Here is a 27,358-nt window from a genome sequence, read left to right as displayed (position 1 = left end):
ATGAGCAGCTGGACTCCTCTCCAGTTAAATGGCCCAAAGAAAGCAAAGAAGGGTTACAGCTGTAGTGAGAAAGATGCCAGAAGATTTCAGAAATAAAGAAGGAATAGCTAATCTGGGAGAAGGCCGAACTTCTCTGAGATGGGGAGGGAATATGGTAAGGAGACCACAGGAGACCACCTTTTCTTGACATTTTATAGCACCCATCATTGTAAGCAAGAATTCCATTTCTTAGGAGAAGAAAGGACATACGCATACCCCACACTGAATGTAAACAGTTTTATTTAGAAACAGATAGGTACCTGTTTGCATTATAGAATATAAAACTTGGTTTACACTCTATAAAAAATAACCAGTATCCAAATTCAAGAGAGCTAGCATTCACAGAACACACAATGTGGGTGTGTAGCTACTGTTCACCAGCCTCGGGCTTGACTTAAACCAAAAAGAGGATCCAGGGGTGTCACTGGAGATTAGAGTACGCTTGCTGCTGAGCACCCGGCATCCAGAAGTTGCCATTTCAGCATATGCAGGTTTGCTTTCTAAGTGCATAACTTTCACATCAGGCCTGGGTTCTCTGCAGCTAGTGAGCTGCGGGGCTCTGCCGCCACACAGCTCATGATGTGCCCTCTCTAATCCTGGGTTGATGTTACCATTTTTGATCTTCTGAATGATAAAAATGGGGAACCTGGAGAGCAGAGAATTTACATTCCCCTACACGGGGGTTAAAAAGAGTGTATCCACTCTCAAGAGCTCAATGCAAAGGCCAGGATCAAGTTACGTGATAATCCGGCTTTTTACCAGGCCAAGTAGTCCACCTCAGCGTGATCATGGAAGACCAAAGGATACACCCAGGTTCAGATTATAATAATCACCCAGCACCACCTGAATGGTTTATCCAGAGAGATATATGAAATAATAAAGGTTAGATATACATATATTTATCTTAGTAACCTGAGGGCTAAAAAAGTTTGGAATACAATAATTCTTCTCAAAAGAGGTCCATCTGTAAGAAAAGGGCCAAAAAAGACAGAGTTCTTGTTACATAAAATATGGGAAAAGTGAGTTGGGAACAGAAGGCTTCTTCTTCTTTCTACAATGTCCCTCTCTTTGACAAGGATTGACAATCTGCTGATCCACAATAAACTTTTTCGGGGGGCAGTGGGGAGAGGGGGCGATGGGTCACAGGCAAGAAGGTTGAGCAATGGTCCTCAAACCAAAGAGTCCTCTCAGTAGGCCCTCTCATCTTTCAGTCTGAGTTCAAGCTCTTCAGCTGACACAGAAATAGGCCTGGTAGTAAGTGGTTAGCATTCTGAGGTATGAGGATCCCTGGTAAATTCAGCAGCATGTGGTTTTTGGAGACCAGCCCACAAGATAAGAACACTGCAACCAAGCTCCTAACTAATACTGCTATTTAACCACTGTCTGAAAGAGAAAGGGAAGGAAAAAAAACCCAAAAACCCCAATACATTGGGAGGTTGTAAGCTTCATGTAAGGTGGTCCAAATAATCTTTTTATTTCATCTCAGGGTTTCTTAAGAGAACCCTCATTCAGTGATCATTTCTCTCATTAAAGGCACTTTCGATGAAATGACATAATTGGGAAGGAGTACATTTTAACTGCAGTGAAAGCAAGATTAATTCCTAGGAACACCTGGGGAAACAGGAGCTGAACGGGGCACTTACAGTGATTCAATAGGCAAGACAGTCTTGAGCACTTAAACAGAGGCACACCCAGAAAAAGTGTGTGCCCTGAAAACACTTGTATTTTTCCCTTAGTTTTCCAGCTGTTTCTATGTATAGCTCTGTAAAGAGCTCACACTCACTACTTGATTGATTTTCAAGACACTGGCCCTAACTCTTCCCACCACAGCTGTGCCTGGCAAAATTAGCAAACAGCTAGTCCTACTGGGAAGAAGAAAAATTGAATGAAATCAAGTTCAGCCAAGCTTTGTGATGGCACAGGGATCTGTTCTTGCCCAGATAATGCCACTATCAACTGCTGGACTTAGAGCAACTGAATGGAATTATGTGGCCCCTAACTACTTAGGAAACATACTTTTCAACAGGCAAGATTAAGTGTTTTCTCTCTAAATATAATTGTGGGGTGTATTTTTTCCCTTTTCTCCCTCCTAAACATTTCTTATTGATCTCAGGCTTAAAAAATTAGTTCCGTCAGAATTACAAAAATTATATGGCAAGGGCTGAGAAAGAGTGAAGGGCTAACATTCGCCTACAAGCATGAGCTGAGGATGCCGCTCCTTCATATCATATTCCCAACCAAAGAACAAATACAAAAATAAACACACCATGTTATACATAATACAAAGTGTAAATCTACAAACACAAGTGTACTAATTAGAGTTGTTCCTCAGAAGCACAGTTCCCTCCAGTACCTCAAAGAGGAGGAAGAATGGGGACGGGATGGTTTTCATTACACCTTTTCAGGTCTTAAAGTTTGTAATAACAGTCTCAGTAGCGCAAACAATTTCATGTGAAACCAGAAGCTGTAAAAATAAATTACTTTTGAAGAAACGTGGGCTCCTCTGTCTGCAGCTCAGAACTCATCATGTCGTACTAAGGCCTCACCAAAATCTGTGGCCTGGCTGCCCACAAATAAGTCATACTTGTCAACAATCTCCTCCTTGGTAAGCTTGCCGTCCTGAAATTAGAGAGAAGAGTGAACTGAGGCAAAACAGATTTCCCATTCCCAATTTAGAAACACTGCTGCAGAACAAAAGGGGTTAGTTAGGATTTAAGATTCTAATTCCCACTCAATTAAATGTGAACTCAACCTTCACCCCCAACTTCCCATAACATACACACAAAGAGGGAAGAAAATAGCAATTAATACATTTTTCTTATCAAGAATGTTAAAAGTAGAAGGATGGAATAACATAGCTCAGTAACTTAATGCATCAAGCAAAACGTAGGCCATCTCTTATGTAGAGGCAAGAGACAGGGAGAACTGGGGAAAATACTTTAAAGTGAATCCAGCCATTGCCTAATAGGAACAATGAAATCTGCTAACCTCTGTGCACAGTCTTCACCCCCACTACGCCTTAGCCACCAAAGTCCAGACACGACCCCAAATGAAGGCACAGACACTGCGCTCAAAAATTATATAGGCCGGATTCACAAGGGATGACCTTGGGAGTTTCCTTTTCTCACATATCTCAGGACACAGCACCTGGCTACTGAAGTGACTGAAGCAAGAACTCAAAACAGACTGTCCCTTAAAAAAGGCTCAGAAGATAAGACACTGCATTTGAAACAGAAGGCTGGCCTAGATAGGCGAATGTTCAGAATACAACCCCCCCCATCTTTAGACTGATTTTCAGCTTACTCTAAGCAGAGCATTCGAATGGCTAAAACGGTGACGGCTTAGTAAGACTACCACTTTTTATGAAACGAATGCCTCAGGTAATTGATCAAGGACAATTTTAACAAGCTCCAGACAAATGCTGATATATAAGCCACTACAAAGAATTTTAAAAAGTGTATTTAAGAAGGAAATGACCAACTCTGAGCAGGCAAAATGAGCCTGTAATAGGTAAAAGCACATAAGAAATAATGAAGGAAAAAAAACCCAGAAAATTTCCTGGGGACCCAAAGATAACAGATGGTGCATGCTGGACACAGGCTATATATAGAGGCTGTTTCCTGAAGCCAAATGCCTCCAACGGTGTGAACGCTGGGCAAGGGGATTTCTAAAATGAGATGAGAGAGTTAGCACCACCCTGGAAGTTTTTAACTGTCGACTTAAGATCTGTACCAGACTTAGACCAAGTAAAACCTTACACATTCTATGTACCTCAACAGGAATGTTTTAGGCAATCCCCTAGGAACAGACTTTGATCGCTACTAGGTTGTTTGGGCCTGGCCAGACTTACCTTGTTCTGGTCGGATTCATAGACGAGGTGCCTGGCTTCTGCCTCTGCATGGTCATAGTCTGAGGGAAGGATCCAGTCTTTGGTCTCCTCCTTGTCCATCTTCCCGTCACGGTTCTTATCTCGAAACTCAACAAACTGTTCTCTTTCTGTCTTTACCCACTCTGGCTCATCAGCATTTCCATCATGGCTGTACATGTCACCTGCATACACAGACGTACATAATGCAAAAGGTGAGTTTGTCTTTTTCTCAAGACTGCCACGTGGGAATCTGGCTTAACTCTTCTTCTTCATTCATCTGTCTGGAACCTAGAAGCAGTTACAAGGGGATTCTAGGTCAGAGAGGCCTTAGAAAGCAAGGCATTTTCCTGAGGCCTACTCAATGACCTTGTAACAAGAATATTTCCAACTGCTTAATGTTCATAACAGCCAAACTGTGGAAAGAGCCCAGATGTCCACTGACAGATGAATGAATAAAGAGGATGTGGTATATATACAGACACGGGAATATTACTCAGCCAGCAAAAAGAATGAAATCTTGCCATTTGCAACAACATGGATGGAACTAGAGTGTGTTATGCTAAGCAAAAGAAGACAGAGAAAGACAAATACCATATTATTTCACTCATATGTGGAATTTAAGAATCAAAACAGATGAACATAAGGGAGGGGAAGGAAAAATAAAATAAGATAAAAACAGAGAGGGAGCCAAACCATAAGAGACTCTTAACTGTAGGGAAGTGAGGGCTGCTGGGGCAGGGGGAGGTGCTCCACTGCTTGTTAGGCAGTGCACTCCCCAATCCATGGACTGTTTTCCCTTGAATAAAGGATGAACTCATTACTAAACTGTATTACTGTCATCTGACAGTACTATCATTTTCCTGAATTTGAGCCCCAAGAGTAGAACTTTTTTTTTTTTAAACGATGGAGGACTATCTCAGAGCAGGACTTGCCAGTTCTTTTTCTATGCTACAGCACATTCAGAAAATGTAGTATTTGTATGATCCACTGGACCAGTGCCCTGCCTTAGCTCTCCTATGGGTCAAGAAGACCCTTCATAGTCCACATAGGAGGAAATTCTGAATTCGAGAGGGAATAAATGTATACTTAAAAAGACATACTTTCATATATTTTTATTTTTTAAAAAGATTTAATTAATTTATTTCTTAGAGTGAGTGAACAAGCATGTGAAGGAACAGGGGGAGGAGCAGAGGGAGAGGGACAAACCGACTCCATGCTGAGCGCAGAGCCCAACGAGGGGCTCAATCTCACGACCAAGATCATGACCTGAGCCAAAATCAAGATCAGATGCCTGAGTCACCCAGGTGCCCCTTAAAAGACACACTTTTAATAGGAGCTAGAATATACGACATAAGAATATTTTAAAGCCAAGTAAGTAAAGATAACAATAATACGATTGAATTTTCCACATAAAAATGATTCAATCCTCAAAAAAATTTTTTTGAGATTCTGTTAAAATAAGTTTTTAGGGATACATAACCCAATGCTTACAGATGAAATGAGATGATGACTGGGATTTACTTCAAAATAATAAAAAAAGGAAGAAGTAGATACAGATTTAAAAGGACTGGCCATGGGCTGATGGCTATTAGGGCTGGGCATAGGTACTTGGGGGTTCATTATACTAGTCTACCTAATTTTGTGTATGTTTGCAATGTTCTAAAACAAGTCTTTTTTTTTTTTTTTTAAGATTGTATTTATTTATTTGACAGAGAGAGAGACAGAGTGCATAAGCAGGTGGAGCGGCAGACAGAGGGAGAGGGAGAAGCAAGCTCCACGCTAAGCAAAGAGCCCGACATGGGGCTCGCTCCCAGGACTCTGAGATCACGACCCAAGCCGAAGGTAGACGCCTAATCAACTGAGACACCAGGCATCCCCATAACAAATTTAAAGAATAAAAATATTCAACAGTATAACCCCAGGGACTTCTTACTAATGCTAAATGTAAGAGAGAATGACCATTTGTTTATGATCTCTTTCCTTAACAGGGAAAGTTTCTACTAGCATATCCCCANAAAAAAAGAAGAAGTAGATACAGATTTAAAAGGACTGGCCATGGGCTGATGGCTATTAGGGCTTGGGCATAGGTACTTGGGGGTTCATTATACTAGCCTACCTAATTTTGTGTATGTTTGCAATGTTCTAAAACAAGTCTTTTTTTTTTTTTTTTTTAAGATTGTATTTATTTATTTGACAGAGAGAGAGAGACAGAGTGCATAAGCAGGTGGAGCGGCAGACAGAGGGAGAGGGAGAAGCAAGCTCCACGCTAAGCAAAGAGCCCGACATGGGGCTCGCTCCCAGGACTCTGAGATCACGACCCAAGCCGAAGGTAGACGCCTAATCAACTGAGACACCAGGCATCCCCATAACAAATTTAAAGAATAAAAATATTCAACAGTATAACCCCAGGGACTTCTTACTAATGCTAAATGTAAGAGAGAATGACCATTTGTTTATGATCTCTTTCCTTAACAGGGAAAGTTTCTACTAGCATATCCCCAGAAACCGGAAGATATTGTTTGGGAGACTTTCAGGTTTACAAAGCCCAGCATCCCCGGTGTAAAAGTGTTTACATTACTTGATGATCTGCAGAAGAAAGCAAAAAACATACATACACACACCTGATAGTTTTAATAATTTCAAAATACAATTCCTCTGCCCTTGGACCTATATGATAGGGATGTAGGAAGAAATATCTCCCTATTTGACCTCAGTGCTTGATAAATGATGGTACTTAACAGTTATAAAACTTAATTCCTCTCCTCTGGAGGTTCAAATGAGTTCTTCAGTTTTAGCAATGGTGATAAAACGGCAAAAGACAAGAATGAAAGAATAAAATATTTAAATATTTAAAGGTAGAAATAGCCCACTTTGCAACAGGCTCAGTAAATGCACCCGGATATTTCCACTGTGCTGATGACCTCCATTAAAAATAATCATTTTGGTAACACAAAACAAAACAACTATCTTTTACTGCTCATCCCTCTTTCTCTAAAAAAACTCAAAACACACCATTGAGTCTTTGAAGAAAAGAATGGGAAACATTGAGTAATTTAACGGGAATAACCCTAAATATAAATAGCCAGTATAATCAGATAAAATCTAAGAAAGGAAATAACTTAATTCAAGGGCCAGGTGAAAAAAAAAGAAGAGAGAGAACCTAGACAGAAAACACAAACAGAAAACCGTGGAAAGAGCAAAGAAAGGCTCTAAGAGAAATCAGCAACTCGTGGTCACTTATTCACCTACCGATCTCTTTTATTCTATTCCCTATCTTCTCCTCTTGGGTTTCCTAATGACAGCCGAGGCTCCCTGCAACTCCTTACTGTCATTTTCCATAGGCATCAGGGATGCACTATATCACTGCTATCCAATACGGTAGCCGCTGGCCACATGGAGTTATCAAGAACTTGAAATGTGGCTGGTCTGAACTGAGATGTGCTGTAAGTGTAAATTATGCTTCTGAAGACAGTATGAAAAAAAATCCTTATTTATATTGATAACACATTAAAAGTATAGTATTTTAGACTATTAGGTTAAATAAAATGTATTACTGAAAATAATCATGTTTTAAAGAAACTTTTTTTTTGATGTGGCTATTAGAAAAGTAAAAATATATCATGTGGCTCACATTTACATTTTGATTGGACAGTGCTGCTACAGATACTTTATCACTACCCACTATTCCTCATGCTGGTCTGGCCTTAATGATGTGCTAAGGGTTGACCTATGGGGTAAGTTATTTCTATAAGCAAACACACTTCCACAGCTTCTCAGCTTCTCCTAGGAAAAACAGTAGAAACAGACTTACCAATATACTCTTCAAGGTCAATGAAACCATCAGCATTCTTATCTATATCCTCCATTGTTTCCTAGACAGAAGAGGAGACAAAGTATCCGGATGAAATTTAGGCAGCAATTTATCATTCATTAAAACACACACACACACACACACACACACACACACACATATGCATACGTGTGGGTATGGTTAAACCATAGGAAATTGCTGTTTTACTAGCTAAAAAATGGTAAAACGTTACTTATTTATGCTTCAACCCAAAATAACTATAATCTTCTGGGAGGCACACTGGCACTATTTAAATAATGACCTACCCCACCAAGCCCCTGATGATGTGGAATAGGCCTGGTCATGCTGAAGTCATTCTAACAGGAGATGTGACCAAAATGTCTATAGCTGTTGTCTGTATTTTATGCTTACAAAACTATAAAGTCTAGAGTTTATGTTTTATTGGTAACTGCCTTCAGTATTACCATTATTAGTGTCTGATCACTGGTTATGGGACATTTTTAAAAACAGGATCTTCCTGGGGCACTTGGCTGGCTCAGTTGGTACAGTATGCATGTGACTCTTGCTCTCAGGGTCATGAGTTCAAGCCCGACGCTGGGGCTTAGAGCTTACTTAAAAATAAAAGCAAGTCATTCTTCCAGATACAGAGTAAAGGATAAAGAGGAAAGATAGTATAAGCGACAGAAAGAGAAACTGAGTTTCCAATGAGAATCATTGCTCTCCACCAACCTGTACTACTATATCTTTCATATAGTCATACTCCTCAGGGTGCAGGAAAGCTGTGAATTCCTCCTTTGTGGCAATGAGGTCTCCATCCTTGTCTGCCATTTTAAACCTCCGCTCATCTCTAACCATCATTTGTTTATAGTTAAATCCATCATCAGGGTCTGGATCATCTAGAAAACAAAATGTTTTTAGGTCAAATCTTAAGACTTCCACAAAACATGAAAATGTGTGGGCTGAGGAATCAATTTCCAAGAAAGATAAACCAAGCAATGATGAAATAACCTGACTACAGAGGTAAAATTTTAACAGTCTGAAAACACTGAGTTTTGGTAATCAAAATCATGTGCAAATTGAATGTAAATGTTTGCCATTCCACACGGAACCCTGGCTCCTTGGCTATGTAACCTATTACGTGACACTTCGCTATTTTTGGTGTTAAGGCTACTAGAAGGTTCAAGCTTTCTGGCTGTATCTGAGAGACAGTGGTAGTTCTAAAGTCATACTATTTGGCTTTGAATCCTAAACGCTACCACCTCCTAGCTGTGTGACTGTGGTCAAGTAACTCAGCTGTGCTTCAATCCACTCATCTGTAAAATGAAGCTAACAGTGGTGCCTGCTATACAGGACTGTTAGAAGGTATGAATGAGAGAATAAATCTAAGTGCTTACAATAGTGCCTGGCATACAGCTGGCTCTCAATAAATGTTAGCTATTGCTATTTTTATTAAACATTAGGCTCCCATTGAGCAGCCAGATATCAAAGGCCTCCTATCTCATATTAAGGCCACTTTGATTCAAGCAACAGAATATTACCCTCTGAAAAGTCACACTTCCATTTTTTCATCCAACTCAGAGATCTACCATGAGTTACAAGTACTGTTTGTCACTCCTCCCCCCATTTATGTAAGATTCTAGAACGCAAAACTAATCCAGAGTTACAGAAAATAGGTCAGGGGTTGCCCAGGGATAGGGGATGGGGAAAGTGAGCAGGATTATAAAGCGACATGAGGAAGCTTTTTGGGGTGATAGATACATTCATTTATCTTGATTGTAGTGATGGGTTCACTGGTATACATCTATGGCAAAACTCATCAATTATGCATTGTAATATGTGCAGTGTACTATTTGTTAATTATATCTCAATAAAGCTGTTACAAAAAATAAACATTAGATTACAACCAAACTGAAGCTGGACCTATCCATCTGTTAGAATGTTGAACTACATAAGCAGTAGTTATTTAGTCTCTACAGAAGAATCTAGAAGAATGAAATTCAGTTTCTTTAAGTTGAAAAACTGTGAAGGAGTTATCTGTAGCAAAAACAAAACAAATGAACAAAAAACCCCTTTCGATCTGCTGTGTGGACCAAAAGGTAACATGTGAAGATATTATGAAATGGAAAAGACACCACATTAAAGCTAAAGAAACAATCTTTCCTACAACATACTGATCAAATAAAAAGCTATCGCACTAGTTTTATAAAGAGACCCACAGGGTCCCTTTAACAATAACATCACACTGCGGATTTCTGATACTGTAGTTCAATCCTTCCATACTTTAAGCACAGTTTGGAAAACAAAAACTACTGCTCTATTTTGAGAATCGGGCAGTTTGAAGCTTCATTCTTTATTGAGTGTCAAAATTCAGTAAGACGGCTTTTAAATCATGAGTATATGTGATACTCAAAACCGTAACAGTCTGAAATGGAGAATTTAAGGAAAATACACCACCTTAAGATATTAAGTCATCTCTTCTAAACAACGTTTCAGTCCTAACTACATAACAAAAATAAGAAAGATAATAGAAGACAACTTACACATGAAGACTAGATTCTTAACTAAAAGCCCTCCTCTCTGCCTTAGGGTAAAACATGGTGACTGCAATCAAACAGCCTGATAACATGCACATATAAAGATGAAAAAGGAAGATAAAAAACTTTAGTTTTAATAACTAAACTCATGTGTTTGCTGTCATTGCTTGGAGTGCCAGACCTATCCTAGGTACCAGGTGACTGTGCTATCCAGCCTGCATAGGTTTAGGTAGGGTCTTGGTCTAGTTTTGGTATAGCCAGAACCGAACTCAGCATTTCTTATTTTCCTTGTGGCAGAGACAGAGTTAACCTTCCTTTTATGGAAAGCAAATTCATTAAGACAGATTTTAATTAAAAGCTAAGATGATTTATGCCTGAACTCATAAACTGAATCAAGAACATACTCTCACAAAAAACCCTCAGCACTTCTGTAAGCCACCTCATTACCCCAGCACTAGCCACCCACATGCCTCGAGGGAAAGATGCCTTATAAAGATATTGCTTCTCTAGCGAGTGCTCGAGTGCTCGAGCTTATGGCGTCTCAGTAGAAATACCCAGTACATTGAATCATTTGACCTGGGAGAGCAACAGAGCTCTCAACAGATTTTTATGCACATAATCATACAAAGAGTTTAAGATTCATTCTGGATAGCAAGTGAGTGCCTAGGTCTGAATGGAGATTTATTAACACACCATTTTGTTTAGATCACCAATAGCCTACCCGTTGCTCTATTTTTATAAGTCCAAATAAATCAGAAGGGTGTTGGCTTTCAGCCAGAGAGCAAGAAGCACAGGGTACCTCTCCATCTGCACTGACTTTTTAATACACATGTTCTTAATTGGGTGAAGGGTATGTTTGGTTCTTGGCTAAGTATCAAGCATGAAGAGAGACTGCCACTTTAGTCTTAGGAATGAGAACAAGCCCAACAACAGAAATAAAAGTCTCTTCACTAGAAATGCATGCAGTCCTGTAATTAACACAGACAGCTGGCTATCCAGGGGGGAAACAGACCATTATACACTCACTGCTTGTTAATCAGTGGTGGAGAATGCCTGCTTTAACCCAGAAATTTGCCTAATTTCCAGGATAAAAATTCAAGAAGTAACATTTATACATTCTTATCTCAAATTGTAACCAAGTAGAGGAATTTCACTAACAAAAACACCCTAAGTCATCAACTCAGTGAGATTGCCACCTAGCATTCAGCAACAGGCAAGTGCAATAAGGAATAGAAAATTACTAACAGGTGGCCCAAGCACACAAACTACCAAATCAACAGAAAGCAATCAAAGCCACATTTATTTGCCTTGAAGCATTTGCATAGCAGGCTGATAAACTCACGTGCCAAAGAAAACAAATGGGAAATTTTCATTTCTAAACTTCGGTAGGCAGACATACTAAAATAAAATAGTTAATTTTTACCAAGGAAAGCTACTATATTTTATATTTTATTAAAGACACTAATTTTCCTATTCTCACCAGTTATAAAGGAATCTAATTTGGTTTGAATTTCAGGTCCAATATTTTAAAAAAATTTTTTTCAATTTAAATTCAATTTAGTTAATATATAGTGTATTATTACTTTCAGGGGTAGAATTTAGTATTCATCAGTTGCACATAACACCTATCAGGTCCAATACTTTAATGTGACCACGTGAAGAGACATCTCAGAGCCTCTTGCTTTGCATTATTGAAACAATTCAGCCTTTTAGAAGAGATCTGCTCCAAAAATGGTCTCTGAGGGATCACAGAAAACTGATAAAATAGTATCTGAAATGGTAAAGATGGAAGATGCCAGACCTTAGAAAACCAAAATTAAATACTTAATATACACATTTAAAGTTAATAAAATAAAGGGAAATCAGTTCAGCACTGGACTATTTAAAATAAGCACAATTTCTTCCTTTCCTTCACTGTGTGACCCATTTGTTTCTTTGACTCAAGACCATGGTCTCTATCAGGCTGACATCTTGCCCCTTACCCAGGTAAGTGCCATAAGTCACGTTTCTGTACTCATCCCAGGAGATTAAGCCGTCTTGATTCATATCAAACTCGTGCCATTGGTTTTCAACATTGTCATATACGTATTTCTTCTGGGCGTGCTTAATCCAGGATTTCAGCTCCCCCTCCGTCACAAACCCATCTTTATCCACGTCTATTTTATCTACAATCATTCTACAAGACAAAACAGTTACGTTTCAAGGTGCCAGCTCCATAAGGCTTTTTCCCCCAGATAGTAGGGACCTACCTAAAACGTAGCCGTAGGTGGCATTTTTATACTCCTCCCAGGAAACGAGGCCGTCCTCATTGAGGTCATGCCCCTTCCACTGTCGCTCTACATCCTCGTAAATCCAGCGCTTTTGTGCAAATTTAATCCAGGCTTTGAGCTCATCCACAGTGACAAACCCGTCCTTGTCGCCATCTATTTTACTTACAATCTTTCTGTAGAAAATGCAGAGAAATCCAGCAAGAGGTTAAAAGGACACAAGGCTCTAGACTTAGCCAGGTGTGTGCTGTAACCAGAGGTGTTGCCCAGGGCTAAAGCATGGACATAAAAAAAGTCTCCAAAAAAAAAAACCTTCCAGACAGGTAACTGAAAATGTTTCTCAGAACTGGCCTGCTACTGGTCTGAAAAGAGCCATCTAGGTAAGGCAAGCACAGTCCGTGGCTGGTGCACTTAACATGCAAAAGCAAACCCGGTCTCATCCCTTAGGAGTAGGTTACAGCCAATGGTCAGAATTAAGGAGTGAATATCCATTCCTATCTGGATTCTCCATTCTTTGTATCACACAACATGCAAATCTTTATGTTGTTCTTTATTGCTTTTAGGAGAATCTCAATTTCTTGGTAAATAATCACAATCACTGATATGGTTTTCCAAAAATTCAAAAATTTATGCCAGACTTTTAAAAAATTCAGTTTTTTTTTTAAAAAGGTAATACTTCTGTTAAAAATAGAAAGATATAAAGATAGTTCTGGGATCACTTCTACCTCAAGTCAAGATTTAAAAACAGAAGCCAAAAAACCAACACACACACACAAACACACGCCCCCAAAACAGAGGGGAAAAAAGTCCACACAGTTACACAAAGACAGAAGGACAGACGCATGTTTATTCTAAAAAACAGCTAGAAACTAATTATACATTATGTTGGACTTTCACATATAACCACAAAAACAGAGAAGTCTGAGGAAATGATGCAGTAAGAATGTCTGCCCCTGACATATGTGAGCTTAGGAGAATGTTAGTAAGCCAAGAGGGTGAGGACATAAGAGGATAAAGCAAAGCTACAAAGCTAAAGAATCAATATACTTCACCCTTCATGAGCTTTTCTTCCAGGTTTGCCATCTCAAGTTTAACTTAAGAATTTCGAAATATGTGCACAATATGAAAACCTCTAAAGATGCAACCACTCATTTACAGAGGCGCAGACAACCCATGTAAAGTCACCCAAGTAAGTGGCTCAGTTTGGAATGGGAACTTCAAATCAAAACATCCAAGAGATTTGAAATCTTGGCATACTCCTATGCCCTATTATTTGCAGGATTGAAAAAGACTGTCACTTGGTAGCAAATAATGTCTTTTCCCACTCTGCATTCATTTCATGAATACAACGTTGGAAAATTATTAAAATCAGAGTAGTAGTGATGCTATGAAAAGAGATTCACCTTGATATTGGTATGTTGTTAGCCTTAACTGTCCAGTACTTAAACTCTATAATTTAACAAGCATTTTCCTTCAGTGAATATGTAGTTTAGCCTTTGCTCTAAAATATTAATAGAAAACATAAAGCAGTAAGATACCCTCTTAAATACCCTCCTCTATCTACACGGGCATAATAATTTTTTTTTTTTTGCAGCTTTAACCCTGGAGTTTAAAAAAAATATTAACACATTAAGTTATACCAGTATTAAAAACTCCTGCATTATCTATAATGGAACCCAGTTTATGTCCAAATGGTACTGACTACCAATAGTGCCACTGTACCATTAAGAAAAAAAGGGTTAAGGTAGCAGAATGACTCGCATTCTCAAATGAAAATTTTAAACTATGATAAATAGCCTAAGGAGAAGGATCATTCGGATAAAGAGGCATAGGACTGCTCAAGATGGGCTTCTGTTAATGAGGCTGGCTGAATGCCACTCTATTTATTCCAAAAGAAATATCTGAAATGCTTTAACCCAGAGGTTGGCAATTTTTTCTGAAAAGGGATAGACAGTAAATATTTTTTATTTTGTCGGCCACATATGGTTTGTCACATATCTCTGTATTTTAATAACCATTTAAAAATATAAAAGCCATTCTTATCTTGCTGGCCATCCAGCCTGCAGGCAGCTGTGAAAGTACACTGCAAGTGGCTATGTCCTATTTTAGGCACTAAGTTCTAAACTCTGATCTTTTAAAGCCATGAAACTCTATGAAGCTAATGGTGTTGTTTTCCTGTGACACTGAAGAACCCCACAGATGTAGTTATGATGCCACCAAACAAGCATTTATTTCAGGATAGACACAACATACTTAGTGGACCTTATGTTTTCTCCTAAGAGGTAACACATGCCTCTACATTTCAAGAGTCAAAAAGCAAATCCTTTGGTGTTTTTGGTTTTGTTTAATGAATGTAAGTAGGTTTCAGGAGGATTCATAATATTCCTGAAATTTTTAGCATGCAAAATTTTATATATATTCATATGTGTACTTTTCTGAGGTAGAGTCCTTTGCTTTCCTTAGATTCTCAAAGGGGATGGCCTGTGATCTAAAGAAAGGATGATGAACTGGTCTAGTTCATTTCTAAAGCAAATATACCAAGGGCGAAAACTTTTTAATATTATAGACCACCACCTCAAAACAAATAAACCTCACCTGAATGACACATAAATGAAAACTAAGTACACTTAAGACTTCTTTGGGTGGCAGGGGGAGAACACACACGTAAGAAAAAATGTTCTATTTGTCAACATTCCCAAGAAAAAGGGAAAACTATATTAAAATTAAGATGTTTTTAGATATTACTGAAGATTTAAAAATAGTGAATTTTTGCAACTACAGGTGTAAACCATGATCTTCTAATCACCTGCCTTCTATATAGGTGGAAAGGGGGCATGGGGAATCTGTTGTCCCCAGCCTCTGGTATGCAGTCACCTACCAAAACAATGTTTAGAAATGCCACAATGAATAAGTTAAAAAACAAAAACAAAAACAAAAGTTCATCTGGAATCCTTGCTTCCAATAGTACATCACCTTATTTCTCATTATCTCCAAAATTTAGAAGCAAATAGTATTCGTGCATACATTCTATGAAAAGCATTATTTTAACCATCTTATTCTGATCAAATATAGAGTCTGCTCATGTGTTGACCTTTTGCTATTTACTAATGACAAAAAGGAACATTCTCTTTACTAAAAACTGCTAGCAGAGCTATTCCACTACCTGCACAGAGCAAGAATACACTGACACCAAGGCTAAAGGCCCTTCATTATTTAAGAGCAATTCTGTGAAGAGCCATGTGCAGACCCAAATGTGGGTCGGACATGCATATTATTAAGAGGTAAGATATGAAGACTGAGAACACCCTCATGCATCCCTGTTTTTAGCCCAATGTTAGCACAGTTATGAGATTAAAATTAAAAGTAAGCGTGGTCTCTTAAAGTTAGAAAAGCAACCTAATAGAAGACTGGCTCTTTATTTGTTTTTTCTATTTTCAAATGTTTGAAGATGGTTTCTCGTTCTACATAGCAAAATCTTTTGAGTATTTCTGTCAGTGTTTAAGAATAAAATATTGTACCCTTCAGTTAGCAGATAAGCCAATGAAAGGACAAAATAAATTTATTCTGAAGTATCACTCAAAACAAACTGTGTAATGTCTTTTTTTTTTTTTTGAGATTTTATTTATTTATTTGTCAGAGAGAGCAACCACAAGCAGGGGGAACGGCAGGCAGAGGGAGAAACAGCCTCCCTACACAGGCTCCCCACTGAGCAGGGAGCCCGATGTGGGACTCGATCTCATGACCCTAGTATCACGACCTGAGCTGAAGGCAGATGCTTAACCAACTGAGTCACCCAGGCATCCCTCTGTAATGTCTTCTACTCACAGTAATATCCACGATGGTGAAATACTTTTGGAAATTCTTATGTGGTACAACTTTCCAAACAAATCTCTTAAATATAGGTCCGAAAGTTACACCAATGATGGTCATTAAGGAGAAAATGTTCCCTAAATTAATCTGCATTTCCTCAAAAAACAAGGTTTGGATGAGCTCCCCGACCCCCCAAAAGACATTCTTAGATCCTCAGAAATAATCAACTGGGATGCCACCGAATCAACTCACTAGGTAAAAAGATGCCTGCTGAGAGCCACAGAACCCAACTATGGCCGAACTGTTATTAAAACAGCAACTCACACTCTGACATTAAGACCATGACTTATTATAATCTTCTAAAAAGCAAGACTGGTTTGCTTTTGTTTTTAATTAAGCAAATATCTGAGAATGAAAACAAAGAGGGTGAAGGACATTCTCAGAAATCATGAACTTTATAGAAATTAGCCCAGGGGTCTTATTTGCAGTTTACTATCCACTCAAAGGATCTGTGACAATCAATAGGTCACAGATCATTTTTAAAAATTAAAACCATCAGGGATGAGAGGCCCCCATGTAACGTTCCTTTGGAAATAAGATGCAGTTCAGTCTGGGTCCTATAGCATTTGGTACTTTTACGCAAAAATGACTTTGCTTTGTAGAATGAGGTAAAACTATTACTCAGTGGAAAAATGTATGAAAGCAAGCAATTAATTAAATTTTAGTGGTAGCAATTCTGTGGTTAGCTCTCAAAACAGCTTTACTGGGTGGCCAAGCCAAAAGAGAAAAAAAGAATGTGCTGATTTATAAAGAAACGTCATTACTTTAGCCCCCTAAGAGCTGGAACCTTACCCAAGCCTTTCCTTGCTCTCTTCTGGTGTCAGCTGATCAAAGGTCTTCGCTTCTTCGGCACCCAAGAAGGCATCATGGTCATAATCAAAACTCTGAGCATCATTGTGAACTTTGTCACTGAGCTGAGGCTCATGGTGTACACGGTCCTTCTTTTCTGTGGGCTTGCTCAAGGCAAAGGCTGTGCACAGGGACAGGCACATAAGAAACTGTCGCAGGTCCATGATAATTAGATCTTAAAGAAAAACAAAGGTTAGTTAATTCAGGAAGCAGTGTGCTCTGTAATTAAATAAATTAAAAGTTCATAACCAGTTATTAATCTGATATTATCCCAAATATTATTACTTAATCCAGAAAATAAGAATGGTAGAATCAGACTTTCCAACTTTATGCTGAGAAATTTTCACCAGTTTCCTTCAACTGACTGGAAGCTGACAAGGAATCAGTTAAAACAGCCACCCTTTAAGTAGGCTCCCTTTTAAAAACACCAAAGTAGAACATTAACCCTTTTGCCCAAGTTAACACTTAGAAGTGAAAAGACCAACATTTAAATTTAGACCTACTGACTCCAAATAACATCAGGGGTCTGGTCCTTAAAACTGGCTGGTTATTAGGTTATTAGGATCACCTAAGAAGCTTTTAAAAAATGTCCACTATTGAATTAGAATCTCTGAAGTTGAATGCATGCATCCAAAGCTTTAAACGCTTCTCAGGTTGGGGCGCCTGGGTGGCTCAGTCTTAAGCGTCTGCCTTTGGCTCAGCACGTGATCCCAGAGTCCTGGGATCAAGCCCCGCATCGGGCTCCCACTGGGAGCCTGTTTCTTCTTCTCCCACTCCCCCTGCTTGTGCTCCCTCTCTCGCTGGCTGTCTCTCTCTCTGTCAAATAAATAAATAAAATCTTAAAAAAAAAAAATGCTTCTCAGGTGATTCTGGTGATCATTAGATTAAGAACCACGAAATATTTGAGTAGATTCCTTGTCCTATACACAGTACCAAGTTGTCTCCCATATCCATGCTCAATCTCAAATCACCTTCAAAGATCAAACCATTCAGATGGTACGGTGATGGGAGAACAACTGCTTTAGCATCCCTTATACCGTGTTTCCCAAACTTGCCCAGGCATAAGGATGCTTGGAGTACTGTTCAAAGTACAAATCCCCAGGTCCTACTCCATAATACCTTCAGAATCTCGGCAGTCAGAGCTGACTCTAACAAACAAGCACAAGGCTGGGACATTTTATCAAAAACTNGTTCAAAGTACAAATCCCCAGGTCCTACTCCATAATACCTTCAGAATCTCGGCAGTCAGAGCTGACTCTAACGAACAAGCACAAGGCTGGGACATTTTATCAAAAACTGCTGACCAGGGGCGCCTGGGTGGCACAGCGGTTAAGCGTCTGCCTTCGGCTCAGGGCGTGATCCCGGCGTTATGGGATCGAGCCCCACATCAGGCTCCTCTGCTATGAGCCTGCTTCTTCCTCTCCTACTCCCCCCTGCTTGTGTTCCCTCTCTCGCTGGCTGTCTCTATCTCTGTCAAATAAATAAATAAAATCTTTAAAAAAAAACAAAACAAAACAAAAAAAAAAAACTGCTGACCAAAAACTTGCAGAGTAGGGGCAGATGGTAACTTGTTTAGCACGCTCTTAGAGATTCCCCACAGTACTGTCTACAGAGGTTATGGTCTTAGAGAAAAAAACTCCAAAATTAAAAATCAAGAGGAAAGATTTCCCCAACTTTCATATTTTAACTATTTCACCAGCGGAACATGGATTCTCAATGCCTTTCCCCCTGCAGGGAGTCAGTTTTTGTAAATTCGCAAAATACCTTACTCATTGCCACTTGTAACCAATGGCTCCCTTACTGGATAGGCAAATGGTTATTAGGCATGAGGACTGTTTGTGGGTTAAATTGTGTTCCCCAAACATATATATATGCTGAAGTCCTAACCCCAGTACCATGAATGTGACCTTATTTGGAAACAGGATCTTTGCAGATGTAATAAAGCTAAAATGAGGTCATTCTGGATTAGGGTGGGCTCTAATCCAATGTCTGATATCCTTATAAAAGGAGGGAAATTTAGACAGTCATACAGAGAAGAGACTGCCAAGTTATGAAGAGGCAGAGATTGGAATGATGCATCTGCAAGTCAAGGAATGTCAAGGATTCCTGGCAACCCCAGAGGCTAGGAAAAGGGAAGGAAGGATCCTTCCCTAGAGCCTTCAGAGCGTGGCTCTGCCAACACATTGATTTCTAACTTCTAGCCTCTAGAACTATGAGAGAATAAATATCTGACCTCTTAAGCCACCCAGTTTGTGATAATTTGTTACAGCAGCCCTAGGAAACTAATAAAAGGCTCAGTACAGAGGACCGCTGCATCACATGAAAGGTAAATGCATTGCCTTACCCTAATTTGCAGATTAAGCTGGCCAGACTTCACCTTCCCCAGGATGTCACTAGGGGAACCATCTAGTCCAAGGACTCACAATTCATATGTAAATATTTTAAAAAACATGATAATTCTCTCAGCGTAACTTCTATTTGTTTTTTTAAAGATTTTATTTATTTATTTGACAGAGATAGAGACAGCCAGCGAGAGAGGGAACACAAGCAGGGGGAGTGGGAGAGGAAGAAGCAGGCTCATAGCAGAGGAGCCTGATGTGGGGCTCGATTCCATAACGCCGGGATCACGCCCTGAGCCGAAGGCGGACGCTTAACCGCTGTGCCACCCAGGCGCCCCACCTCAGCATAACTTCTAACTCAGTGGTTCTCAATCTAGAACGTACCCTAGAATCACCCAAAGACTTTTAAGCAAATATGATTAAGTCCCACCCCTATTAATGTTTTTAAAAGGCAGCCAGGCTGTGAATCACTATTTTAACTAACCTTTCAAACAGCCACAGTAGTATTTTAGGAAATCTGACCTGAGGGATGCCTGCGTGGCTCAGTCAGTTCAAGGTCTGCCTTCAGCTCAGGTCATGATCCCAGAGTTCTGGGACTGAATCCTGCCATCGGGCTCCCTGCTCAACATGGAATATGTCTGTCCCTCCCCCTCTGCCCCTCCCCCTGCTCATGCTCGCTCTCACGCTCGCTTGCTCTCTAAATAAAATCTTTAAAAAAATAAAGCTGCAATTGTACAAACACCCCTACCTATCTTGTTTCTTTCTGATTAAGAATTATTTCTCTTAGGGGTGCCTGGGTGGCCCAGTTGGTTAAGTGCCTACCTTTGGCTCAGGTCATGATCCTGGGGTCCCACACTGGGCTCCTTGCTCAGCAAGGAGCCTGCTTCTCCCTCTGCCTGCTGCTCCTCCTGCTTGTTCTCTCTCTCTCTCTGACAAATAACTAAAATCTTAAAAAAGAAATTAACCTGAAAATATACTTAATATGGAGAAACTGAATATATCTGATCCTGCCTGAAAGTTTTGGGAACTAGAATGAATTGTTCCAGGGGATAAAGAGATTAAATATGCCAACAGATCAGACATATTTCAATGTATCTGTTTTTCTTGTAATCCCCAAATAGTAAAGGTAACGAGTAACACTGCATTACCTTGGATTTATAGAGTCCTTTGGCTTCAGTAAACTAAAAAATGTTTACAACAGCTAATAGTGAGCATGTTACATAAAGATTCCTTAAAAGTAGAAGGAAAGCAAACAGAGATATGTTTAATCCCAACACAACCTAGAGAGATGATTATACAAAAGCACAACCTGAGGGCTCCACGAATAACTTTCAGCCTGTAAAAGCACACAAGGACACTGTATTCAATCCCTGGGAAAGCAGGGCAGTGGGAAAGGGTGAGAAGGTCCTGAAATGGCAGAGGGAGTCATCAATACAGAGTAGAAAGTGTTCTAGAGTAAACAGGACAGAACCAATAAATCAAACAGAAATGACTGGAGGCAGTCACTCCTGAATGGCCCATTCTCCAAAAAATAGTACCCTTACTGGATGGCTGGTAAGACTGATGAAAACCCATAAGAAGCAATGTGAAAGCAAGACCAAGAGACCACTAGAGAAATGGGAAGGCAGGACTTCTCTTAAGCTGTTCCCACCATTAGAACTCAGCTATGCTTCTGAAAGTTTATCAGTATTGTTTCATGTTCTCCCATCGAAACACCCTAAATTGTATACAAAGACACTCGCACAAATAATATTCCATAATGACAGTTTATAATGATAAAAAAAAAAGGAAAACAAACTAAACCAGAGACTAGTAAATACATATTAAATCTATAGCATGGGAGACTACACAAAAAAGAATGAGGTGGCTCTATCTGCACTGAAACGGAGAATTCGCCATAACATGTTAAGTGAACAAAAACAAAGCAAGTTGCAAAACAATGTTAAGATCTCATTTATGTAAAAAGCGAAACCAAACAACCGCCCAGATTGTTTGTATTTGTATAAAATAGAACACATATGCACAAAAACGGCGTGGACGGATGAACTTCTATCTGTAAACAGTGGTAACCCCCAGACTCAAGGGAGAAGAGATGGGGTGGGGTAGTGAGGCTGGTGTGAACTTTATATATTGTACTCCGTTGTCTATGTTTTGTAAGTGCATACATACTCATGTGTATTACCTGTGTATATTACTTTTTAAATATTATAAAAATTCTTTTCAATACTAGTGGCAAAGAAAACATTTTCAAGCCATTTCTCCAGACTGAAAAAAGAGACTGACGAAAACACATGTATCTATTAAGACATAAACTCTTTCTAAAGTAAAAACATGCTGCTCTAGAATAACACTTCAGCCTGCCCTTCAATAATTCAACTGATAAATCAGTGCAACAAGAGAAAATTAAGAGATTTAATGCCTCTTTAAATGCCAAAATGAGTCTGTCTTTATTTTAGGGCAAAATAAAACTTCCATCTCAAACTACAAACAATTCTTTAGACCAATAAAACTCTTTTAGAGACAAGGAACAAATTTCTGTTGTGGATATTTTGTGATATATCCAAACAATATCTATAATGTTAGAGATTTACAAAATCAAGTAAAATCAAGTCACTGCAACAGAAGTGACTTATGCCTATTAATAAGGGAACTTCACATTTAGGAAAATTTTATATATGATTAATTACATCCTCAGAATAAAATACCCTAACAATTCTTGCATAATTCCCTAACACCTCTTGCAAAGCCTAAATGCTACAATATGAATAAATGCCTAGGCCCATTACCAGGTCTGGAAAAGATACTGTACAAAGTTTTGATACATGTAACATATAGAAATGTAACTGATTCACTGTGATTTAGAGGCAAAACTACATTTAAGTTTGAGGCTTAAATCTTGATAACAAGGATAAGAGAATTCCAGAGTAAAAGTCAAGAGCATCTGCTTTATCATCTATCCATCCCTTTTCCTTTCTTTCAATTAACAATTAACCTTCCAATCCCACGCCTCTAAAGGCTCCTTCCCCCATTTTGTCAATCAACACTTCTCAGGTCTCCACAATCCAAAATCAGTCTTTCCTAGACCTCGCTATTCATTCAAGGTTGCCCTCCTTTTCCTTCACCCACACGAGTGTCTATGCTGCTATCTCTGCTTCCTTACCACCTACTGCCACCCTGAAATCTAGCTTTCTACCTACCACTGATGAAACTACTTAAAGGTCAAAAGGACCACGGGATGGACAAAGCCAATGGTCCTACCTTCATCTATCTGCAGTGAGCAATGAAAAACCCTGCACTTTAACTTTTTAAATACACACTCTTTGTGCCCACATATAATATACCAACTCCTAGCTATTAGAAACCTTCACAAAGACCTCTTGTTCTATGAATATAGACACTAAAAGACTACTAGATTTATCTAAATCCATACAGCACATAATAATGTTCAAGTAGAAACAAAGGATATCCCCCAAGACAAAGGATATTTTATGCGGGGAAGATGTGAGAACAGTACAAAACAACTTTTCACAGAAGACACTGAAGAACTACATTAATGCAGTTATTTCTGAAGCATCTTTATCTTTTCAACCAAACCGAAACCAAATGATGTAAAACTAAACAGCCCTTTTCTTTCTCCTTCCCTCTTCATCACAGCTACACATCAATGGATAACAGGGTATCAAGAAAACATAAATGAAGGACTTAGTTGTATGAACTCTTATCATGTGATCTAGAAGGTAAATCAATGGTTGTGGAAAAAGCATCTCCCCATCTCCTATTCCTCAAATGACCTTTAAGTTTTTCTAAAATTCTGTCCCTCCTTCACCAACGGTAACATTTAACATTAAAAAAAAAATCCAGGGGCGCCTGGGTCGTTCAGTCAGTTAAGTGTCTGCCTTCAGCTCAGGTCATGATCCTGGGGTTCTGGGACTGAGCCCCATGTCAGGCTCCCTGATCACTGGGAAGTCTGCCTCTCCCTCTGCCTCTGCCCCTCCCCTGGCTCCGGTGTGTGCATTCTCCCCCAAATAAAATAAATGAATAAAATCTTTTTAGAAAATATAGACCAAAGGACACCTGGGTGACTCAGTCGTTGGGCTTCTGCCTTTAGTTCAGGTCATGATCCTTGGGTCCTGGGATTGAGCCCCACATCGGGTTCCCTGCTCAGTGGGAAACCTGATTCTCCCTCTCCCACTCCCCCTGCTTATGTTCCCACTCTGTCTGTCAAATAAATAAATGAAATCTTAAAAAAAAAAAAATCTAGACCTGTACTATTCAGGACAATAGCTATGAATCACATGCAGCTGCTAAGCACTTGAGCTGTGGCTAGTGTAAATTAAGATATAAGTGACGTAAGTATTAAACTTTACATAGACAAGATGGCATTTTGTATGTATTGGTGGATTAAATTATTAAAATTAATATAATCTGTTTTAAAATTTCAGGTGAAAATGTATTCATGTGACGTGTACTATATTTCTACTGGATAATGCCATGTTAGAGACACGAACTAAACAGAACAGGAAAGATACCAAACTATCATCCTTTTGAAGTATCTCACCAATAATGGTCTCCTGCAAGTTATTTTCATGAACTGCTCCAGTTAATTTATAAGGAGAAAAGATTAATAGCATAAGCTTGAATTTCTTTCAATAAAAAAGATTAGCCTTAAGAATCAGTTTATTTTATCCATTCAAAAATTTCCTTGAAAGCTCTAACTTCTTGCCATTCCCCTCCCTTCCTTCCCAGTCATTGGTCACAGAACACTTAAATTGTTCCAGGGAAATTTAGATGTCTAGATTAAATACGTCTCAAGAACACTAGCACTGAGTGATCCCACAGGTATTTTGGTTGACCAGAAACCCATTGCTGAAAGTTAACAAGTGGGAGAAATGGGTGTGGTGGTAAAATTCCAGTTCTCTGAGCTGGATTATCAGCAAAAAAAAAGGGCAATCCTCTATAATGAAGCAAAAACAGGATCTCACTGCCTAAGTGTCTACTTCAATTGTGGGGAGGGGGAGAGCCTGACAGCAGCTTAAGTATACTAAGGCCCAGGTTATGAAATCTAGAAATTAGAGCTATCTGGTTATCTGACAATCTTCACTTACAACTTTAGTTGTAAGTTGCAAGTACCACAATGAATTATCACATTCAAGGAATAATATCATGCTTCATGATCTGATAAAAGTTATGATAATGACAAAGCATTTATTCAATGTTTCTCTAGTGACAAAGCCAATTTACATTAGATCATTAACACATTCTAATTAAATTATTTGTGGTACTGAGAGCACACATTTATACAACAGCTGAGAATAGAAAATCTGCCTAAAGAAGAGCTTTAACAATGACAAACTATTCAGGCATCCTTAGCTCTATAACCAAAGTGACTCAATACAAACCTAACATTTTTCTGGCTACAGAGTAAAAAAAAAAAAATTAAGAAAAAAGTTCTAAAAATTCTGGGAGAAAAAAGTTTCTTTTGGGGCTGATGAAACTTTAACAATTAATTGCCATACGAATGCTCTGCAAAATGTAGGGACAGGAACTTTGTTTTCTACCTGCAGTTTTGCAGCGCATGTTGAACGTGTATAAAGTCCTTGGGAATTCGGTAGTTATTCTGGCTCAACCTCCCTTCAGAGCCAAATGTCTATAAATAATTTTAAAGTCCTAGATGAGAAGACCTATCTACTACGATTACTCCATCTGGAAGTAATCCATACCCATTCCTCTCAACTTTTATAAAACTTATTTGTACAACTCCACAATAATGATCATAGGGTACTTTAAGTTGTCTCCTTAGCTCCCCTATAGATACTAATTTTTAAAAGGCAGGACTCTCAGCTAATATAAATTAGTATCTTTCTACGGTCCCTAATGTCTTGCATTTTTTTTATACACCAATACATTTTACCAGATTAATTGGACAGTATTTGGCAGCAGTGCAGTTCCTGCCTGCTCCCCACCCCCAATTCCCCTTACCGGATCTGGCCATCAGGCAGCAACAGGCAAAGTGTTATTTCAGCTGTTTTAACTTTAATACATAAATTACAACATCAACAACACCCATATTTAAGAGTTCACAAAGGATCTAGGATGTTACGGCCTAGCATCGTCAAAGGCTATCCCTGGCTACACCCCGTCCTTCCAAATCTCTGGCACACCCATGTTATGGAAACTCTGTATTAATATCAATTACCAATCTCCTGTACTGGTGCAATGTATAGAAAATGCCACCAATGGGCATCTTGTGACACATCATTGGATGAATGGAAGCAAACAATTAAATTGAGAGTTATCAATAGGAGCTGATTTCAAAGCTGTAACTGAGCGCACAGCCATATCCAATTCATCTTTATCAGTTCATGGTCCTCCTAGTTGCAATTTTCAAAAAAAAAAATAATAATAATAATCCTACTGGAGACTCCTGAATCACCGTAAAACACAGATTTAGTCTAGGCAACTCATCCTCTACCCACAATACAATTTACAGGTTTGTACTGTAAATTTGTACTACAATATTTAGATTCTTCAGTGATGGCCATCGCTGCTTGGTTAACTCAATTCATGGAATGAGGTCAGACAAGCATTTGCCTTATGGGCAAAAAATAATTTATCGGAGACTACACGTTCTCTACCTCCAAACTACAAAACCATATTAGAAGCAACCTTATTTCCAATTCATTAACGTCGACCTTACGGTACATGCCTACAGGAAGTGAACGCGATTCAATTCTCAGAGACATTACTCTGTGAATTTATACAGTCAGGAATTGAGATCAAGGGCCCTACAATTTTAGCAACGAAACTTGCCGTGGTGCAAATGCTGCTTTCAAAACTACCGACCACCTAACTATGCTTTTAATCAGGGCAGCTGTTGGGAATTAACTTTACTTCTCAACACAGCATGCCAAAAATCAGGACTAAGATCTACAGCTAAAAGCAACAAAAAAGTTAAACACATATCCCTAATAAAGCTTTAAAAACTGTTTTCCGTCGCTGATAGAAGTATGCAGCCAAACATGGAAGCTCGAAGCAGTCAGCTTTTCTTTAAAATTATACAAAGTTAGTTTTTTTTTTTTTTAAATCACTGTCTTCCCGCTTTCTCCCCTCCCCCCGCCCTGTTTCTACACCCTCAAAGTCAGCGAACACGACTTTCTTGGCAGAGGCACCCTACTCTCGGGATGTGGCCTTGGGGCTGGGCTGGAGGACACAGGTAGGCCGGTTAGTGGGAGGCGGCAGAGAACTGTTACAATAACACTACCCCACTGCCCTCCGACCTTCAGCAGGCAAACAGGAGGGACTCGGTGAGAGACGGGGCCCATGGACCGAGGACGTGGCAAGCCAGGCACAAAACAGTACCCCCCAGAACGCAAAACCGGGAGCCGGAGTTCGCCGGGAGCCGGAGTTCGCCGAGACCCAGGCCCCTTACAAGCGCGCGCGGGAGCGCGGGCGGCGGCCTTCAACACAGACTGGGCGCTGAGGGCCCGGGGGTCGCAAGTAGGCTCAAGGCCCGTAGCCTCGCGCTAGCACAAACAGGGGCCCCGAACGAAGGGGACCCATGCTGCGTCGGGAGCGAGGGCCATGGACAGAAACAAAGCGGAAAAGGACGAAGCTGCAGGACTGAGGACCGCGGTACCCACCTTTCCTCGTAGCGCCCACAGCCCAAACTCCCGCGGCCGCCGCTCACCCACCGGCTCCGCTCACGCGCGCAAGCACCGCCCAACCGGAAGCAGCTCCACGCCCCGCCCCCATCCGCCTCGCCGGCGGCCTCCTGACCAATC

General features: G+C 39.7%; 1 protein-coding gene across 2 annotated transcripts; it reads right to left on the bottom strand.

Annotated features, from left to right (window-relative positions):
- Positions 1 to 259: 259 nt before the first annotated feature.
- On the bottom strand, positions 260 to 27,358 carry CALU (calumenin). 2 transcript variants are annotated; one of them, XM_011230158.3, is made up of 7 exons: positions 27,218 to 27,358; positions 17,182 to 17,413; positions 12,235 to 12,428; positions 8,448 to 8,614; positions 7,719 to 7,779; positions 3,890 to 4,089; positions 260 to 2,658 (listed from the first exon to the last, which is right to left on the bottom strand). In XM_011230158.3, the coding sequence occupies exons 2-7, from the start codon at positions 17,400 to 17,402 to the stop codon at positions 2,554 to 2,556; spliced, it is 948 nt and encodes a 315-aa protein (XP_011228460.1). In that variant the 5' UTR covers positions 17,403 to 17,413; positions 27,218 to 27,358; the 3' UTR covers positions 260 to 2,553. The 2 variants fall into 2 exon arrangements, with proteins under 2 accessions (XP_011228460.1, XP_011228456.1); XM_011230154.3 differs by lacking the exon at positions 12,235 to 12,428 and adding an exon at positions 12,502 to 12,695 and having other exon boundaries at positions 27,218 to 27,357.

The sequence above is a fragment of the Ailuropoda melanoleuca genome, chromosome 1 (assembly GCF_002007445.2).
Source record: "Ailuropoda melanoleuca isolate Jingjing chromosome 1, ASM200744v2, whole genome shotgun sequence".
Lineage (NCBI taxonomy): Eukaryota > Metazoa > Chordata > Mammalia > Carnivora > Ursidae > Ailuropoda > Ailuropoda melanoleuca.
The sequence above is the reverse complement of the archived record's forward strand: the minus strand, read 5'-3'. Positions and strand labels throughout refer to the sequence as shown.

Excerpts from the sequence above, each read along its gene's own strand:
- CALU (XM_011230158.3), bottom strand. The coding sequence starts at position 17,402 with ATGGACCTGCGACAGTTTCTTATGTGCCTGTCCCTGTGCACAGCCTTT. Across the intron at positions 12,429-17,181 it reads GAGAGCAAGGAAAGGCTTGG|AATGATTGTAGATAAAATAG; the intron begins GTAAGGTTCCAG and ends TTTGTCTTGTAG. Across the intron at positions 2,659-3,889 it reads ATGAATCCGACCAGAACAAG|GACGGCAAGCTTACCAAGGA; the intron begins GTAAGTCTGGCC and ends CTCTAATTTCAG.